The sequence below is a fragment of the Leuciscus leuciscus genome, assembly GCF_965113295.1.
Source record: "Leuciscus leuciscus genome assembly, chromosome: 16".
NCBI lineage: Eukaryota > Metazoa > Chordata > Actinopteri > Cypriniformes > Leuciscidae > Leuciscus > Leuciscus leuciscus.
Window position 1 is genome coordinate 6,916,057 of NC_138740.1, and position 14,730 is coordinate 6,930,786.

A 14,730-nucleotide genomic window follows, 5' to 3' on the forward strand; every position below is an offset into this window, starting at 1 on the left:
ATCTGTCAATCAGATGCATGTAAAAGTGTAGTTCGTTACTATAGCAACAGTGGGCTCCCAGCACATTTTCGGTAGAACGAAAATTTTTAATTTTTTATTTAACATATTAACCATACACCACAAATTTTTATTTATTATTATTTTAATTTTTTTTACTGCCACTTTTTTATTCATACTGTTGTAAATCTCTTTTTAATCGGACCTCTCACTTAACCTTCTTTGCTTTCAATTATGAAATGATTCAAATGAAAACATTCAAATGATCTTACCTGGTCTTACTTTTCAAAATTAGTAATAAAACAATCGCTCTTGACAACAGGGAAAGCTAGTATGTTTGCTTAGCATACCGTCAAACACTACAATTTATGAGTTTAATATCATGTTTTGCTCCAAAAACACAATACATGTCAGTCGTGTTTAAAGTGACTTCTGTGGTTTCATGTTGCTTCTTAACACAGAGTGAGAATATATTATTTTATTATATTCTATGATACAAGCTATGTTGATTATAGCATTGCATTAAACGTATAGTTCACCCAAAAATGAAAATTAGCCTATGATTTACTCACCCTCAAGTCCTCCTAGGTGTATATGACATTCTTCTTTCAGTATACAATCAGAGTTATATTAAAAAATATTCTGGCTCTTACAAGCTTTATAATGGGAGAGTGAATGGCTGGAAAAAATTAGGAAAACAAATTACTCCACTCGGCTCCAGTTGGTAAATAAAGGCCTTCAGAAGCAAAGCCATGGGTTTTTGTAAGAAAAATACCCATATTTATAACTTTATAATCTAAAATAACTAGCTTCCGCCAGACGACCGTACGCATACTACGCAATTTGACTTGCATCACAAGAGTAACCCGTGATGCATGATGTAGGATGTAGGAGTATCGTAAGCTTTGAAACCTCTCGCGGTTTAAACAAATAGGGCTGTGCAACAAACTGAAGCTCCTCTTCTATTATATAGAAATACTCCGACATTTCTCTTCAAAATGGCTAATTCGTGACCGATGTTTTGTTTAGCTCTTTCCTCTGAGCTTCCACGTTCGTCATTACGCTGTGTGTCAGGTCACGGGTTTTCCACCGTAAATCGATGTGTACGGCCGTCTGGCGGAAGCTAGTGATTATAGTTTATAAAGTTTTAAATATGGGTATTTTCCTTAGACAAACGCATGGCTTCACTTCAGAAGGCCTTTATTAACCCCCTGGAGTAAAAGTGGAACACTTTTATCATGGATGGATGCACTTTTTTGGGCTTCAAATTTTCTCCAGCCATTCACTGCCATTATAAAGCTTAGAAGAGCCAAGACATTTTTTGGACTGATTGTATTCGTCTGAAAGAAGAATGTCATATACACCTAGGATGACTTGGGGGTGAGTAAATCAGGGGCTAATTTTCCTTTCTGGGTGAACTATCCCTTTAAAGACATATACATCATTCTTACGAAAATACCTGAGATAGCTTGATGAACAGATATATTATCGCTATCATCTGTTTGTCTTCATGTTTCATCAGTTAAAACATCTCTATTTGCATGTTATTATATCCATATAAGGCATTTCTTGAAATGTCATAAGTTTTATACTTCTATGAATCTCACTTGTGGACTTTCTGCATGAGGGATGAATCAGTACTGGGCTTCCAGTATGAATGAAACGGATGACATGTGAGTGTTTAGCGATCCATACCGCTATCATCTCCCCATTTTGGGTAAAAATAGAAAAATAATACTAAAGTACTTTGTAACGTAGTTACTTTTAGTTTTTAAGGAAACGACTTATTTACTCTTACTTGAGTCATATTATTTTTCAGTACTTAAGTAGCAATACTTGGTAACACTTTAGGTAACACTTTATTTTACAGTGTCATTGTTACAGTGTAATTATATATTCAAGTACTGAGTAATAATAATTAACAACATGTACTTACTATAGGGTTAGGGTAGGTTTAGGATTTGGTTGAGGGTTAATTGCATGTAATTATGCATAATTTACTCGTATTACTATGGTAAGTACATGTAACCTATGTAACAAGGACACTGTAAAATAAAGTGTGGTCCCACTTTACATTAAGTGGCCCTAATACCTGTGAACGTACATGGTAACTACATGTGTACATAGTATGTAACTACAGTGTAATTACAAACTGGTACATAGTATCCACAGCTGTAATGTTTGTGTAACTACACATGTAACGACCCACAGAATGGTATGTGTAAGTACACATGTGTAACAGGAATTATGTAACTACAATTTTGTAGTTTTTTACAACAACAAAAAAACTACATTTGTAGTTTCTACAAATATAAAGTGTGTGAACATTCGCCGGTTCCCACCTCCTTCTTCCCATAGCAATATACCTTGTTACAGCGTTTTTAGAGTAACCCTTTCTCCATGGGGCGCAGGAATAAGGTGGCTATTAACTATTTCTTTTTATGAATTTCCAGACCATCATTGAGTGTCTCAAATACATCACTTCAGGAGACTTTCCACCAGGAAGTAAAGGAAACACCTTTGTCCACGATCCCAAAGTAGGTCCTTGACAGGAGTAATTCAAGTAAACAAATATAAGCTGTTATAGAAATGTTCTCAATTACACATATTTTTGCTTGTCTTATTCAACTTTTTCAAACTTGCAAACATTGTTTCGTATTGTCAATGCAAGAGCTGGGCAGTATGACACTTAGTTTTTAAAGAGTTTTAATTATAGATAATGTTGGTCTGTTGTAGGATGTTCATGAAACGGATGTACAGGCCCGGATCAGACTCCAGTTTAGAGATGTGAATGGCGATGCTGTGGTAGTCCAGAAGTCTATGCAAAGTACACAGAAGGGAAAGAAAACTGAGTTCAAATTCCTTGAGGGTTTCATCAAGTAAGTTGTCTTTTACTAGTCTCTTATACTCACCAAGGCTTCATTTATTTGAGCAAAAATTCAGTAAAAGTAGCAATACTGTAAAAATATTATGTTCCCATTCAGTCAGTCACGTTTGACGTTACGATGATACTGATGTAATGGGGTCTCGCCTGGGAGACCGATCACCTCCAAGTGGTAACAAAACGAGCCAATGGACATTGGCCAGTGAGATATGCATGTCGAATCACGCCCACCCAGACAATACGGGTATAAATAGGACCGGTATACTCAATTCATACATACTTTGCTTCTAAGCTGAGTGGTTGTCAAGTGATCGCTCATTTCTAGATCACCTTCACAGAAGAGTGCAAATTTTCTAAAGAAAATGAAGAGAGCAAAACAGCAATTTGCATTGCTATTAGGAGTTCTACACCAAAAACAGCAATTGTTATTGCTACTGTTTGCTTTCCTTTCAGCTCGGAAACCATTCCCTCACCAGCTGTAGCGTCTGGAGTCATTGGCTCAGTCCGTAGTGACCTGGACTTTCTCGAGGTATCAGGAAGCCCTGCCATCACTTCCTCTTCCTCTGTAGTCTCTGCCGAATTCCAAGCCACATTCTCCATCGTCGCCTTCTTCATCTGTGACCGCAACCCAGCCCTGGTTTTTCGTCCTTTTAGCGCTGTTTTGTGAGTTGATATCCCACCGCTGCCACCACTTTGGGGGGAAGGGAAAAAGTAACTGGAGTCCGTAAAAAAAACATAAAAAAAAAACATGGCTTACTCACACAGCACTCTAATGCAGGGTGTAATTTATTTACAGTGCCAATGAGTAAGACAGTCCACAGTGAAGTATATTTGTACATGTGTGCACAACCTGTTTGGCCGACGCAGCGTTTACCCGCCGAAAGACCGACTACTCCCAGACAACAAACAAACAAACGAACGAAGACACAAGGACAAAACACAAGACACGGATAATGTGTGTGTGTGTGTGTGTGTGTGTGTGTGTGTGTGTGTGTGTGTGTGTGTGTGTGTGTGTGTGTGTGTGAAATGATCGGTATGAGACTAGGCTGAAGGGAAATGTGGTGCAGAGAAATGTCCGTGAGCCATCGGTCCGTCGTGAGGAGTGCAGTATGGAGTGAATTGATTTGCGCAGACATTTAATTTAGGTATGTTTTGCGGCACATAGGAGAAAATGAAGACTCTTACGCTCACTCTTACATCCAACAACAGAACACCGGGATTGCTTACAAGACACTGTCACTAGAGCTGCTCGAGCGCAGAGGAAATGGCGGATAGCGTACAACTCGCTGAGGGCGGAAACTATGGTAATGCAGGACTGTCAGTCAGCGGCCATGGGCGGGGCCTGAGCAGTATGATGTCACACTGCTCAGTGAATCAAAACGGCATATCTAATGAGACTGCTTTGGTTTAATGGGGATTAAAGTAAAAGGAGATGGTGGATTTTTATCATTGTAGGGTGATTGTGTTCACACACTGCCAACACACATTAATGTCCAAATACCATGTAAAAGTGGATTTTGCATAATAGGTGCCCTATAATATTCATGAGGTGAGACATTGCTATTAAAGGATAAGCACCCAGCACTTCGCCCACACATCGCACCAGAACCGTTTTTGGAACCAAAACTTAGTAATTTCGCACGGTTCCAGCATTTTTAAAAAAACACTTCCGGTTCTCGGTTCCCAACCCTTTACTCCCACTTGGCCCATGAAAAGTGTAAATTATGTTCCCTGTTTGAAGGACTTGTTTTCTTGTTGGATGTTAATACATCTTGACCTCTCTTGATGTCAGGCACAGAGAGAAAGAGATCCAGAGCTCTAAATGTGCTGAACTAGACCGTGAGATGATCTCATCCCTGGGCGTCTCCAAAGCTGTCATCAGCCATGTCATCTTCTGCCACCAAGAGGAGTCCAACTGGCCTCTCAGTGAAGGGAAAGCCCTCAAGCAGAAGTTTGATGAGATTTTCTCAGCCACAAGGTATTTTTATCTGGACAATGGCTTTGTCACTGAAGCTTCATTCATTAAAAGGGTCATATTGTACTTTTTATTATTGTTCTTTTTTTTTTTTTTTTTTAAGGTCCACATATGACTCTTTGGTAAAATATGTTTAGTTTTTCCTTTTACATCCTCTCTCTGAAACTTAGAATTAGACGATCCCCTTCACAAATGCTTAATGGGCAACAGCACTGAATGCCTTTAATTTTTGTCTAGTAATTTTTATAGCAATAATGCTTTTGGAGTGTGAAGGATGTTTTCAGTCAGTTTATGAGTTCATCAAGTTATTTTATCTCAAAAGATCTAGGAAAAGGTATTCTTGCTGCATAGATATATCATCCCCATAACAGCATTCAAATTAAGTTTTAATCATTAATATGTAATAAAATATATATATATATATATATATATATATATATATATATATATATATATATATATATATATATATATATATATATATAGTGGTTTGAAAAAGTGTTTGCCCCCTTGGTAAATATGATCAAATATGGCTGTAAAAAATAAATCTGCATTTTTAATCCTTTTGATATTTTATTTTAAAAATGTGCAAAAATCTAACCTTTCATTGAAGTAAAATAATTGAAAGTGTGGGGAAAATCACATTATGAAATAAATGTTTTTCTCCAAAACACGTTGGGAACAATTGTTTGCCCCCTTTTATTAAATACTTTTTGCAACCTCTGTTTTCCAAGATAACAGCTCTGAGTTTTCTCCTATAATGCCTGATGAGTTTGGAGAACACCTGACAAGAGATCAGAGACCATTCCTCCATACAGAATCTCTCCATCCTGTTCTCCGTTATAAGATTTCTAGCACAGGCTGTCAGGTTTAGATTATTATCTGTTGGTATTTGATCGAATCCGTGATGCCATGTATCTGAACAAGATGTCCAGGACCTCTGGCAGAAAATTAGGCCCACAGCATTAAAGATACAGCAGAGTATTTCATTTTACACATGGGGTACTTTTTTATCCCTGTGTGCACCAAACCCATCTTAAGTGTTTGCTGCCGAAAAAGCTAATGTTTTTGTTTCATCTGACCATCTGGACATCTTGTTCAGATACATGGCATCACGGATTCGATAAAATACCAACAGGATGGAGAGATTCTGTATGGAGGAATGGTCTCTGATCTCTTGTCAGGTGTTCTCCAAACTCATCAGGCATTATAGGAGAAAACTCAGAGCTGTTATCTTGGAAAACAGAGGTTGCAAAAAGTATTTAATAAAAGGGGGCAAACAATTGTTCCCAACGTGTTTTGGAGAAAAACATTTATTTCATAATGTGATTTTCCCCACATTTTCAATTATTTTACTCCAATGAAAGGTTAGATTTTTGCACATTTTTTAAATAAGATATCAAAAGGATTTAAAATGCAGATTTATTTTTTACAGCCATATTTGATCATATTTACCAAGGGGGCAAACACTTTTTCACACCACTATATATATATATATATATCCTACAAGAAAACATCATCCCATTCCAAAGTCTTTTTAGAAGTTTGATATGTGTATATAATTATTTCTTTTCCCCTTTTCCCCTTCATTTAATGCATATTATTACCCTATAAAGGACTGTTGTGTATTATCTACACAATATATGTTTTGTAAATACTGTAAATTCTCAACAATCATGCCAGAGAAGCTTTGAACACTATGGGTCTAATTCTGTAGGCCTACACCAGTAGATGGCGATAAATGAGTGTCTATTTAAACAGACTTTTTTGCATATTGGCTTGTCCTGTGGTGTCATTTACTCATATTAAGCTGGCATTACAAATGAATGGCCGAAAATAACCAAAACCTTTTGATTAAAGGTACATTACGGTATTGGAGACCCTGAAGAAGTTGAGACAGAAGCAGGCCCGGACTGTTATTCTCTGCAGTACGGACCTCAAGTACCTAAAACAGTACAAAGATAAAGCCCTAGAGATTAGAGAGCTGCTGTCCACTAAAGAGGCTCAGCTTTCTTCCTCCAAAGAGAATGTCCAACGCATCGAGAATCAGATTGACCCACTGAAGGCGAGACACCAAGAATTTGTTGGCTGATCCGGTTTTCTTTTTATTTTCTGTGGGATTTTAGAATAGAGATTTTCCATTTTTGAGATCTGTGGCAGTTGATTGTTTTGGATAATGAATATTTAAAATTGTATTTAATAGAGGCAGGTGTATGGGTGGGCCGGTAGACATGATTAATCAGTACAAATTTTGGACTATCGTCTCTATCGCAGTTACACGCTCACGTGACGTTGCTGTGCGACATGGTCACGAAAACGTATCATTTGCATGCGTTTTCAAGCATTGGCCTTGAATGGTTAAATACACAAACTTGTATGTCAAAACATTCATTTATGTCTTATGTGAAAGTAAACAGCTGAGAAAGAAAACACATGTGTATATTGGGTCAGGGTATTCGGTCTTAAAGTGCCTTATATTCCTGCTGTCTGTCTTTCATGTCTATCAAACTACAAAAGAGAGAAAATCTCTCCCTGACTAAATCACTTTTGTACATTTAATTAGAAGAAATTTATGCTTAACTTCCCCATTGAAGACTATAGTGTTTTTTATTATTATTTGATTATACAGTTTATGTAGCATTTCTTATTTATTTGTTCTTCAGCATTTTTTTTTTTTTTTTTATAAAATTTTTTGGTCATATATCTTGGAAATTGGTTTCTTATTCTTATTTTATCGCTGACTGTTTACATGTCTTCGAGCTTGAGTTTTTATTTATTTATTTTTTTAAGCCTAGTATTCGTTTTTTGTGACAGGAATTATGACATTTCTATGGTATCAACATTTTTGTAATCATAACCTAATTTAAAGCAAAATGATATATATGGTGATATATATCGTTATCATGAAATAAATTACTTGTATCGTGATATAAGATTTTATTCATATCGTTGTTGTCATTGGCAGCAAATTCATCCCAAAAATATATGTTTTACATGTATGTATTTACATAAACATTTAATAATGTGTATTTTTAAATAATCCAGTCATTTAAATTATTTATTAATAAAAAGGTCATCAAGATTAATACTTTTTTTTTTTTTTTGATACTTGTTATTTACTTATACTTATTATTTTGATACCAAACTAAAATATAAAATTGATTCTAAATTATTGATAAGTCTGACATCAGTGCAAAAACAGAAGCTTCACATTATGATCAGTTGAGTTAAAAACAAAAGATAGATGAGCCCCACTGTAAAATAGTCCAAATGTGTGCTTGTGACTGCACATCAGTTGAATTTTAGCCCATACACTAATGCAGTCATGTGATGTATATTCACTAAACACACTTTCCCCATGTTTTCAGAACCGACTGTATGACATAGACAGCAGCCTCAGCAAAATAATGAAGTTGGATATTGACATCAAAGCTCTGGACAGCAGGAAGCAACAGATGAAGGATGATAACCGGGAACTAGAGGAAAAGATGGAGCAGGTAACCCAAGGTTTTTTTTTTTTTTTTTTTTTATATCAGTCATCAGTTATGAAGCTTTCACTGCTTCTCAGTATTAGTCATAAATGCCAGATAAGGATCATGCGAAAGCAGAGGAAGTGTTTTGCATAGAAAACATGTACAGGATGTTCAGTAATTTATGGTTTTGGTATATTAACTGCTGCTGTTTTTCATCTGATGTTGGAATGAGGGGTTTGCATTTGCTTGCTTATCTTTGTCATTTGTTTTATATTGTTTGAAAATAAAAGAGGTCCATCCACTAAGTTTTCTTACTAAAAGCCATTCAAATTTCTTAATTTACCTAAGGGTTCTTCTGGACTATTGGGGATCCAAATAAACTCTTAGTGTTATACTATGTGTTTGTTCTCAACAGTGCTCCCATTGAAGTCACATTAGTGTTGATGCTTTGGTTCACTGGTAGTCAAGTCAAGTCTCATTTATTTATATAGTGCTTTTTACAATACAGTTTGTTATCAAAGCAGCTTTACAGAGATAACAGGAAAATAGTGCAGCAAAGTTTGTTTCCAGAAGAAAACAGCGTCACAGTCCAGCTTAAGTAAGCTCAGTGATGTTTCATTTTTGGTGTAAAAAAAAAGTTAGTAATTTAGTTAATTTATATATATATATATATATATATATATATATATATATAGCAGCTCTGGTGAAAACAGTGATGTCATCATCCAGCTCATTCTCAGATAATGGTGTCAATGCAGACAGATCAATAATATTGTTGAATATTAAATTAAATGTCCCCAAGTGACAGATTTGAGTTCAACCTGAGTCATGTCTCGATTTATTCCTCCCCTCTTTCTTTCCCCAAAGGTTACTTCTTAAATTGTAATAAAACAGAGAGACAATCATCAATATTAAACATGTCTTGAGTCTGGAGAAATGTAGAGTTGTCAGCATTACAATGAAACGTAATACCATGTTTTCAAAACATATCACCTAAAGAGAGCATGTACGGAAAGAAAAACGAAGGGCCTAAGACAGAGCCTTGCAGCACACCGTGTGTTCATTCCTTGGGGCGCCTTGACTCTGTGTTGTGCTGTGTTTTTAGGTGTTTCAGGGCTCAGATGATGAGCTGCAGGACATGTATCAGAACCACCAGCAGACTGTCAAAGAGAAGGAACGGAGACTTACGGAGTGCCAGCGCGAGTTAGAACGGGCCGGCCGAGAGTGCAAGAGGATGGACCGCATCAAAAATGACTTGCTAGTTGAGCAAGGTAGTCGTTTGCTCCTTTGCTATTCATTTATTGTTGTGTGGTGGTGGTGGAAATGTGTTCTCTATATCAAATGGTTGTTTCGTTGATTGTAGTATTTAAAAGAGTCAATAGAAGAATAGTGACGTCCTTAAGTTCTTATATAAAGTGCTCTCGTCTCGAGCTTTTGGCGTTAAACACATATATTTTTGCTTTTCTCCCACTTTGTGGCCTTCATCATTTATCCTCTTTTTAAATTGAAATAACTACTACTGCAAAGTTACTTCACTTAAGAAATTTTGCTTTTATAGATTAGTTATTCCAGTCCTAAAGTACACTATACTTGTAGACATGCACTAATAACTAGGCTAATACTTTCACATCGAGTGATTTTGCTCAAAATGCATTTTTTGCAGGAAAAAAGTTTATTCTTTCTCAGAGCTGTTCATCGTCATTGTTTCTTTTCATTTGAAGGCCGTCTGCAGCTGGAGGCAGATAGACACACACTGAACATTAAAAAGAGGGACACCCAGGTGAAGAGTTTAGCGTCTTCCCTGGAGTTGGAGGGCTATGATCGGACTCCTCTTAACGGAAGACAACTCCAGAGCTTCCACAGACAAGTCAAAGAGAGACTGGACCAGGACACTGAAGCCCTCAACCAAACTATGGTAGATAATTGAACTGCAGGTTCATTTACCACCCAGTTCACGCTCTTTTGTGTGTATGTATATATATATATACAGTATATATATATATATATATATATATATATATATATATACACTGTATATATATATATATTGCATTGCCAATTTTTATACACTTTATGAAGCGTTTTATCCAATATAGAGACATATGTAATGTTTGGGTAACACTTTAATTATATTATTTTTGTATTATTCAATGCTTAACAGAAAATTATTAAATAATATTAATTCAGATATTTATAAATATCCTGAAACTTCATATATTGTCAAAAGTTCAGTATTAGTATCATCAGTATATAGCATGTTGCCATTTTTAATAATAATTTCTTGTTTTCAGCAAGATATGCAGGAGAAAGAGGCACAGAAGCAGCAAAGCATCGAGGATCTCCGTGATAAGAAGACCGGTCTAGAGAGAACCGTTGAGCTGAAGAGAGACATACAGGCCAAGAAACAACAGGAACTGAAGAACATCAAGTGTGATCTCCAAAAACTGGAGGGCTCCTCTAGCAGACTGCAGGAGCTGGACACTGAGCTTCAGAAAGCGGTTAGATCTGCACTACACCACTAAACTTGCTTTAAGCATTAAGCCCAAAGTATACTTCGTTTTTTTTAACGCATGCGCTAGCATATGCGTACAGTCGAACTCGTAGCCTTTCAAAATATACTCCATTTGATAGCATGCAGACGGTCGACACATGCACTCTAGAAAGTTTCATCTGTGTCCAGTGTTTGCCCTATTTTTCTCCAGAAGTTATGACTGATAAAAATGTCTTTTAAAATAAAGTTGCGGCTTTCTCATAACACCCCTCACACAAACGCTTGTCAATGTATGTTTGTTGTTGTTGCAGTCTTCAGTATGTTCTATGTTGTTGTTGTTCCGTCTCTTTTAGTTTCGTTTTCTACTGTGAAACAACAGCCGGGCCAGTGTTGCCACCTTATGGAACAACTGAGTAGTGCAAAACAAATTCAGTCCGCTTGTGTGACCTGCGCATACAAAACGTATTTCATTTGTCAATGTTCTGTTGGTTTCCACCAACTGAACCTTTAACTAAAATGACTATGGAAAACATTTATGTATATAGCGCGTTCATGTCAGCTAACAGCTTGCACCAGCTCAATCCCTCTTTTGGGGTAAAAAACTACTTTGAGGTTTACTGAAGACACACAGTGAGAAAATAGCCATGAAAAGACAGACACAGTCATTTTTGCAGCTGACCTTATTGCATACATATGTAGGAGTTTCCCTTTCAGATGTAAAATTTATGTGAGAAGTGTATTTAAATAAATTATACAACGTAATCTACTAAGATCTGCGGTATTCAATTTACTGGTATTTGCGACATTATTTTTAATGTCAGTCAGGATTACAGTCTCACGCTAATTTGCCCTGTTTAATAAATCTGGCCTAAAATCTGAAAATAAATTGTAGAAAGAAAACAATACTAACACCGCAACCAACAAAACTACCATCATTGACACCCTGCATTGCTTTTGTATGTGTTTTTCTTAATGTATGTGTGTTTATAGGAGCTTGAGCTTGATAATGCCACGCAGGCCTGTACTGTGGACAGTCTGAAGGCAGAAGTAATCGATCTACAGAAGGAGAAAACTGAACTGGATCTGGCCCAGCGCAGACTGGACCAGGAGATGGAACTGCTCAACACACACACCAGGGCACATGCAGAGATGGACATGCTCAAGAAGACCAAGGTGAACACACACATCATTCTCGCCCGCAGCCATATCACCTGTAGCCCAAGACTGGTTTCCCACTGAAGCTGAGCAGGGTTGAGTCTGTCAGTACCTGGATGGGAGACTCCTGGGAAAACTAGGTTGAGGCCAGTAGGGGGCGCTGCTCACCCTGTGGACTGTGTGGGTTCTAACGTCCCACTATAGTGATGGGGACACTATACTGTCAAAAAAAGCACGTCCTTCAGATGAGACGTTAAACCGAAGTCCAGACTCTCTCCAGTTGTGGTTGAGGAGAGACCGTGTGTACAGTATTGTACATTAGTACATTAGAAAAGCGCTTTATAAATGCTTCATCCATCCATTGTGATAACACCTTTATGCCTAATTCCGAAACAAATGCAGCAAACAAACAAAACAAATGTCTTTGGACAATAAAGGGGTGCAGAGATGACATCAGAATTCTGCTAATAATCTCGAGATACCACAATATATCCTACAAAATGTGTAAAGTTCTAGATGTGTTTGAGTTTGCCAGCACAATGTTTGCAGTAAATAACTGTAACACTAGATGTCAGTACAGTCTTTCTGCAGTTTCCTGACCGCCTAATATCCTCCAGTCTTTTATAAACACTTCAGTTTGTCATTTTTACAGCACAAAAAATTAACTATTTATAACAATAGTGTACATTGTACACTATTACAATTGTACATTGTGTTAAATTTCAGTTTCAACAAAAAAAGTTGAATTGATGCCTATTAAAATGAAAACTAATGCTAGGTTTATTTTAAAATGTTTGATGGGGCATCAAAATAATTTATAACATTCCATGCTGCCTAAAGCAAGATATGATTGGAAATCTGAATTTGAAAATGAATGGTCAATCAAACACATCATCTTTTACAAACATTGGTCATCCATTTCTTACTATGATAATTTTTCAGATTAATTTCTTTAATTGAATAGATTGCTTTTAAATAATTATTTATTAAGGTCATGTGCAATCTATAAAATAGTTCCTTCAGAAATTATGTTTTCATACTCTTTTTAAAAAGCAAGCGTCTTTTAGCAATGACAATATATGCTACTATTTATGTTTTAGAAGTTTGCAGATTTTTATATACAGTATATGGATGAACCAAATTATTCCCATTATTACATTTATCAAAATGTGCTGAATCAGAGCAAACTGTGAGATATTAACTGGACGTCATTAGGCCAAAAGGCATTCTTTCTAGGCAGTTATGGCAGTATACAGAATATACAGCACAGTAATGTCTGGATAGTGTGATCTATATACTCTAATATAGCAGTTTTATGATCAGTGCTTATGCCAGACAGAGGCTTGCAAAGTGACAGCTTTATCCAACTAGAAAATAAATAGTTCATCTCTGCTTCGGATTCCAGATGGAGAAAGAGGAGCAAGTGAGGAAGATCAAGTCGAGACACAATGAAGAGCTGGTGTCTCTGCTAGGACACTTTCCAAGCAAGAGCGAGCTGGCAGACTGGATCCACTCCAAAACCAGAGAGATCAACTCCACCAGAGAACGGCTCAGCAAAATGAAGTCTGTCGCCCTTTGATTTGTTTTTCCGCAAACGTTTATTATAATAAGCTAGAGAATGCCATAAATGATGATATTCAGTGTGAGGGCCTATAATGTTTCATGCAGTTTTAATCAGTATTTAAATGTCTACGTGATGAGCGACATACACACATGCATTGACACTGATGTAACAGAAAATACTGGCCTTTGTACAACCACCCACATACTTAAAATGTATACATATTTGGTTTCGATTTCCGGGTGCCTGAGGAACAGGTCATCTTCAGGTCAGTGGAACATGCAGTGTAGTTTTCAAATGGTGACGTTTAGCTTACACAGACATGTCTAAAATAGGGCTGTCTAGCAAATATGGCAGATATGACTTGCACTTGTAGTAGTGTACATAAACTGTTCGTAAGTTCACACACATCAATAAAATACATGTTTATGTGCAAAATAATATCGGAGAATGTACAATTTTCCAAATGCTGTATTTACACAATAAAATGTAATTATCCTCTAACTTTAACAGTGCTGAGATAATTCCCAATAAATGTTAATACGTCCTTTGCAGCCTTCAGATAAATTAACTAGCATTACTAGACAAGACTTTTCATTTTTATTTTTCATAGTAAGGAGCTTGCATCTGGAGAACAGAAGAAGACTCACATCATGGCAGAAATCAAACATAAGGAAGAGCAGCTGGTCAACTATGAAGAGAGACTTTTCAATGTGTGCGGCAGTCAGGACTTCCAGTCAGACCTGAGTAAACTGGAGGATGAGCTGGAGAAGTCCTCTAAACAGAGAGGTATGCTCTCACAAAACATTTCAGATCCACACTAAATCTACATACTGTGCTCATTTTGTAGGCAAATCTTCAGAATAGTGCCAAAAATCATATACATTTGGTAGAAAATGCTAATATAATGGACAAATCATACATGAGCCCGTTAGGGTCGAGGGACGCGTTTTGTGTATGATGGCCTTTGAATTCTGCTGAAGTCTTTGAAGCTTTTCAGATGCAGATTCTGTGTGGGCCTGCTTGACGGTAAATTACTGTTTATTGGTCAACAGGATATAGACTTTCTTTATGCCAAGTAGAGCAATGACTGTTGATATGAAGTCTGATAAGATATCAAGCTGGGACCCACACAGCTGAGTTTATGAAGTCCACAGCAGTTACACAACCCAGTATGTGTGTGAATTCAGAACA

The 14,730-nt window shown here is 36.7% G+C and overlaps 1 protein-coding gene across 1 annotated transcript in view; it reads left to right on the forward strand.

Moving 5' to 3' along the window:
- Nucleotides 1-2,209: 2,209 nt before the first annotated feature.
- The window catches only part of LOC309477512 (DNA repair protein RAD50-like), a gene marked incomplete at its 5' end in the record, with an annotated part of 34,007 nt that continues 21,486 nt past the window's right edge, over nt 2,210-14,730 (forward strand). The window contains 12 exons of the mRNA XM_082140790.1: nt 2,210-2,218; nt 2,451-2,534; nt 2,734-2,876; nt 4,674-4,859; nt 6,717-6,921; nt 8,225-8,353; nt 9,435-9,600; nt 10,051-10,244; nt 10,621-10,827; nt 11,811-11,993; nt 13,381-13,538; nt 14,150-14,325. Coding sequence (XP_081996916.1) covers nt 2,210-2,218; nt 2,451-2,534; nt 2,734-2,876; nt 4,674-4,859; nt 6,717-6,921; nt 8,225-8,353; nt 9,435-9,600; nt 10,051-10,244; nt 10,621-10,827; nt 11,811-11,993; nt 13,381-13,538; nt 14,150-14,325 — 1,840 coding nt within the window. The remainder of the gene's footprint in view (nt 2,219-2,450; nt 2,535-2,733; nt 2,877-4,673; nt 4,860-6,716; nt 6,922-8,224; nt 8,354-9,434; nt 9,601-10,050; nt 10,245-10,620; nt 10,828-11,810; nt 11,994-13,380; nt 13,539-14,149; nt 14,326-14,730) is intronic.